Here is a 6,000-nt window from a genome sequence, read left to right as displayed (position 1 = left end):
TACACCCTATACAACCCTCATCTCAACCATTCAATTTTTAATCAATTAATTGTTTCCTAATATAAAGTATTAATCATAATTAATAAACTCTATTCATATTCCATAAATATTCAAATCATAATAAATGAACTTCAATCATTTCTATAAATATCTCAATTAATTGGGTTGTAAAGGTTGTACAAATGCAGAAGTTTGTAAAAGAAATATACCCTATATATATATATTTAAATTTGTATGATATCTTCAAATTTATATTTTATTCAAAAATAAAATTATTATTGCTTTATTAAAAACACATAAAATCGTATTATAACATCAACAGAGACAAATAATAAAATAGAACATTAAAATCGAGACACGTATCGTTGCATTGCGTGAGTACTCTTATAGTTTTTAATAAAAGAATGAAGAACCAAGTGTTTGAATGACCAAAATACTCTTTAAACAAATAAGAGATAGAAAAAAAAAGACAACTGATATCGAATAAACCAGGTACTAAAATGACAAAAATAAAAATTGATATAACAAAAAGTAAAAGTAAAATATATTATTATGATTAATATGTAATATTTAGCATATTTATGAAGGTCAAAAGAATGTGTTTTTCCTTGTGATTGAAGAAAAGTGTTGTACCTTTTGAAAAATCCTAAGCTACCCATAACTTGTAGTTAACATTAGGTTTATGATTAACTTAAAATAACCATCATTTTTATTTATAAAAAAAAGTCCCCAATTTATAAGATATTAAGTATGGGACTGAATCGAGTCGAATCGTAGGTTATTTGAGCTAGACTTGAAAAAACTACCTGGTTCGAGCATGACTTGAGCTTGAATAAGTTTTTCAAGGTGGGGCAAGAGGGCTCGAATATATTTTCAATGTACGAGGTTGAACTTGATATTATTTACGGGCTTGAACTCGAAATTGATTAGCTCGATTATTGGTTCGACGTCAATAATTTATAAACTTTGGTTATATGATTTTATGAACATGTTTGGCTTGACTCTAAAGTTTTAGTCGAACTTTCAAATGAGCTAGGTCAACATTGGTATTATTGAACTCGACCGGTTAATTTAAACGAGTTTTAGTGTATGTTCGAGATCGACTCGAGCAGCTCGTTAATATCGCGAAAGATTGACAATCCTAGATCCAAGTGAAAAAATATATTTTAACATATATATATATATATATATACACACACACACACCATTTGATGAAGATATTGGATGGTTAAGATGTAGTTGTATTAGTTGTAACAATTAGAGATGTTGCATAATAAACCACCCATATATATAGGTAAATGATTATGTGAGAAAGAAGTTATAATGAAAAATATAATAAAAGATCTGAACCCTTGATCACTTCTAATTTCATGTTCATCCACGAATTGTGCTTTAGAACGGAATTGATCTGGTTCATCTCGATGCACCTCATTAGTATTGACATTCAATTAGGATTGATCCAAAGATTCAAGAATGAAAATCTCTTCTTACTCTTCTCACCATAATTTTCTTATCACCAGAACTCAATCATATAGATATATAGTCGAAATCGTTTGAGAAGAGTTAATGTGAGAAGCGTAAAAAGATATTTGAACCATTGATCACCTTTAAATTCAAACTCACTCATGAATCGTATTTGATACAAGGATTTATCGAAGGCTAAGAATCATTCTTACGCTTCTCACTTTAACTCTCTTTCTCACCAAAACCAACCTTTTATATAACAATGCAAAAATACATATAAAAAAACAAAAGGAACTGTTTCAGAAACACGAAGCAAAAGTTGTGGACAAACTCTTTAAGTGGAGATGTTTCGCATATAAATCATGGAATCCCAATTATTAAAATTTATTGTAATCTAAAATAGAGGAATAATGTATTTAGTGTTTAATAAGTCTGATTTCAGTTAACAGGATAGTGGTATGACTTTGTTTAAATACAAAACAGATCTTAGGTTTGATCGAGAGTTCCACTAGTCTCGGTTGCCGAGTACGTCAAAAGAATGTCCTCTCATATTGATGTCCTTAAAAGCAAGTACCATACAGGTTGTCGATAATCAAGTTTTGGGAAATAAGTTTGATTTTTCTTAACAATTTAATTGTAAATGTATTGTTCTTTGAGTTGCATCTATGCAATTTTTAGATATTTTTCAAAGCAAAGCAAAATGTAAACCACATATATACTTGTGAAAGATGTGGTCTCAATTTCGATACCCAAAAATTTGAAGTTTACTCTAAAATAATCTAATAATATTTTATAAACCATATTTATCAAAAGTCCTAAAACAGCTCATAATACGTTAAATACTACTACTTTATGCATTCAGTATTAAAATCTCTTAATCTACAATTAAAATAACATATAATACAAGTTACCAATACACATTATTACATTTTCTTTTCATGTCACCAAAATACTTTTGATACATTTCACTTATGACTTCACCATCTCATATCTCTGTCTTCTCTCCATCCTCCAAGGTGAGATTCAAACTGATATTCACCATGAGTTATTAAAAACTTTCTCATTCATCTCCCATTTAATAACTCTTGGTCTCGCTCTCGCGATTCTTTGCTCTTGGTGTAAATCAAACACATTTGTGGAGTCATTTAAACATATTGAATTTTAAGCTGTCATACAATTTTTGTCATCAATAAACTGTAATTGAAACCATAACTCTTATTTATTCAAATTGTATTAATATATAAAAACCAAGTATAACTTATATAATTGTTAAATCTTCTCTAATAAAACAATTGAAACTTCAAAATCATTAAAATTCACAACTCCCGCCTCATTATGCAGATACACAACTAGTATAAAATAAAATTCAATGTCCATCACATGAAAACTTTTTTAAGACATTGAACAATTTGGTAAAAGAGAATTGACAATCAAATGAAGCTATAGTACGTTTCAAAAATGCCTGCATAGGTCATAAAATACAACTAAAACATCATCCATTTTGTATAAATAATCAATTTTTCTTCATTCAGAATAAGACTTTCCTTGTCAATAGCTGTTTAATAATATCAAATTCCAAATAAAAAGTCTCTATTTCAAGACATGCCACAAATCCAAAAAGGAAAAGAAGCTTCAAACAAGTACCAAAATAAAGCAAATACCATGGTTACTGAATCAAACATAAATTCAAATCACTTGAAAAAAAAGGGTTTCTAGTACAGAATTCCACTAATATTCCATCAAACCCAAAACTAAGTATCACAAAATTGTTATAATAGGAACAACCCTTTAAACACCAACCAACAATCATACCTTCCTTTTCTTCTCTCGGCTACAAGCTGCAACACAAAATCCATTCAGATCCATGTGAGATTTAAATCCTTCAAATTCCTAGTGAATATACAGAGCGAAACATGCTGATTATGCCCGAATAAGACTATTCATGCTAATAGTTAGATGATTAGGAGCACAGGAAAAGGTAATGTAACATGAAATTGACATATACCCCACAAGAACTACCCAATCAACTTCAAAGCAAAGTGAAATGGAAAAGATTCTTGTACTGCATGCAAACAAATCCATGCGTGAAAACAACTACCACCATAAATTCACGCAACTACCACCATAAATTTAGAAGAAACATGTCGCTAAAACATTGATATTGGTTTCTGTTTTGCTTTTGTAGGCATGTGTAGATAGACATAAACATCCATGTTTCTAAGACTCGTATCAAACAGTGCATAAATAGTTTCAAGTCTAAAAACCCCTGGTTGTTCAAGCCACCTTGGAAACAAGACCAACTGGGTACCATTATCTATAACGGAAAAGATTCTTCTTTTGAATCTCAACCTTCGCTCACAATTGTGACTATCTTCTAGTAAACGAAAAAGAAGATATGGGATTCAACTATCTCAGAGAGGCAGCAAAGCATACGTCGGAGGTTAAAACTGAAAGAATGACTCCAGAGACTATTTTGGAAGTGTTTGTATATTTATTAAATGACTAAAATTCCCTCAAATTAAAATTCCCTCCAATTGTGAAATTGATACTTTAAATGCATATACATGATATGGTTCTAACTTCGAACTTCCAAGAAATGGTTGTTCTTTGGTTCACTTTGAAGCAGCAAAAGTAGACAAATTACAAGTAAAACTTCATCCATTCAAGAAATATGCAAGTACATACTCCAAACTTTGTACAAGGTATGCATTCTTGGACAAATGTCTAATATTCCCTCTAATGTTCAAATGGGTATTTTAAATTGAAAATTTACCACAAAATATATGTCACAACAAATGCAAAATCTCAAACAGGACCTAGAAGGAGGGTCCAGCCATCAAAAAATTTCAAACCTGGACATCTAAGCCTCCACATCCTGCACATTGTAGAATACATAATCTCTCTACTAAACATAAGGGCTTATTGTACTACTACTGCTCTACAAATTCACCTAAGGTAGAAACTGCTATTGATATTGTTATGTGAACGACATTAACATTTGCACATGAAAAACTCCTAATTCAAAAGCAAAACTAAAAAACAAGAGCATGAATAGATAAAGACATTACCTTAGATATTGCTTGGGTACATGAACACCCTCACCCTAGATCCCTGCAATTAAAATAGCAAAACATCTAAGAAAATCCACAACCAAACACACAAAAAATGCTGCAAATTTTCATTTATGAGTGTAAAATTACCATGGATTTAGGAGGGAGGTTGGACTTGAACTTAGCACGAACAATACCGGTGTTACCATGAGGCCTAGTAACTTTCCCCCAAATGCACCGATAGTGTGATCCATTTCTCTTCACCTTAGCCTTGTAGATGTACGCCATGCGTTTCCCTTGGTACCATGCTACCTCCTCTTTGGTGTTCACTCCTTCAATTTGAACCAAAGATGTGTTCGGGTACTGGTTCGACTTCGACCTAATGAAAACCATTCAAATAGTAAAAATCCTCCATTTTCAACGTTTCAAAAACACAAACCACAAATTCGACGGATAAAAATCCAATGCATCATGAACCAAAATGTACCTCTTGTAACCTAGAACCGTTCCTCTGGTGTAAAGCCTGAAATAAGAAGACAAACATTAGGAATTGAAGATGATAATTTGGATGTTAAGATTTTGGGGGAAAGTATTATACCTGACACGTTCTCCTTGGCGTCCCTTCACCATTTTTGCTTCACCACCAAAGACTTGCCGACGCCTGCGCTGAAGAAGAAGACTAGAAACCCTAATGTTGCAATCGTGGTGAATGTTAGATATATGGATAAATGTCAGATGGGGTGATTTTAGGGTATGGGCCTACGAGTGTTGCTGGGCCCAATGGTGACTGCTTTCCAACTTCCAATCCAAGTTACGGCCCATTTAGAAATTGTTGACTCATTTTTTCTATTTAAATTCTCTTTTTACCATTTAATGTTAGATGTTTAAATCGGTTTACACAATTAAATTCGAGTTTTGATGCGTGGTAGAATTATAATGATATGTTATCATGATTACAGCATTTTAAAAAAGTTTAATTAAATAATATTCTTTTAATAATGTTTATAAATAAACGAATAATATTTTTATAAATCCAATAACGTAACAATTATTTGTGAAGTCAAATGATGCAATATCTAATGCACGATACAATCGTGGTCGGATAAACAAACAAATATTCAAATAATAAGATAAGAAGCTGTTTATTAAATGCTCATCGACTAAGTTTTTTGCCCGTAGTAAGAGTCATCACTCTCACTTACCTTAACGAGTAACATTTTTTACCATAAAAATAGATTGCGATAACTGTATTTTAACTGGTAAAAATCTTCTCAATACTTACAGGATAAAATTCTTGGTCCTGTTATACCTCTCACCGGGTAAGATTCATGGTGTTTTTCATTCTCACGGGTAAGTGACACATGGTAAGAGTTTGATAACTACGACCCATAAATCTTCATTTGATCCATATCTAACTGTATTTTGTTCGACATTGTGTTGGGGGGTATAACTTGATATCCAAATCTATATGCAAAATGGAAAGTGC

General features: G+C 31.6%; 1 protein-coding gene across 2 annotated transcripts; it reads right to left on the bottom strand.

Annotated features, from left to right (window-relative positions):
• Positions 1-3,093: 3,093 nt before the first annotated feature.
• LOC112524439 (60S ribosomal protein L35a-1-like) lies at positions 3,094-5,223 on the bottom strand. 2 transcript variants are annotated; one of them, XM_025134251.1, is made up of 5 exons: positions 5,113-5,223; positions 5,002-5,037; positions 4,665-4,893; positions 4,533-4,575; positions 3,094-3,354 (listed from the first exon to the last, which is right to left on the bottom strand). In XM_025134251.1, exons 1-4 carry the CDS (start codon positions 5,142-5,144, stop codon positions 4,534-4,536), a joined length of 339 nt encoding a protein of 112 aa, XP_024990019.1. In that variant the 5' UTR covers positions 5,145-5,223; the 3' UTR covers positions 3,094-3,354; position 4,533. The 2 variants fall into 2 exon arrangements, with proteins under 2 accessions (XP_024990019.1, XP_024990018.1); XM_025134250.1 differs by having other exon boundaries at positions 3,094-3,302.
• Between the last annotated feature and the right edge of the window lie 777 nt (positions 5,224-6,000).

This window comes from Cynara cardunculus (assembly GCF_001531365.2).
Source record: "Cynara cardunculus var. scolymus isolate 2C chromosome LG 13, CcrdV1, whole genome shotgun sequence".
In the NCBI taxonomy this organism is placed as follows: domain Eukaryota; kingdom Viridiplantae; phylum Streptophyta; class Magnoliopsida; order Asterales; family Asteraceae; genus Cynara; species Cynara cardunculus.
Note: the sequence above shows the minus strand (reverse complement) of the source record. Positions and strands in the feature narration are given on the sequence as shown.

Bases quoted from the DNA above. Each gene is read 5' to 3' on its own strand.
- LOC112524439 (XM_025134251.1), bottom strand. From the start codon at position 5,144: ATGGTGAAGGGACGCCAAGGAGAACGTGTCAG. The intron at 5,038-5,112 runs GTATAATACTTT...TTCTTATTTCAG, and splicing joins CGCCAAGGAGAACGTGTCAG to GCTTTACACCAGAGGAACGG. The intron at 4,894-5,001 runs GTACATTTTGGT...GGTTTTCATTAG, and splicing joins ACGGTTCTAGGTTACAAGAG to GTCGAAGTCGAACCAGTACC.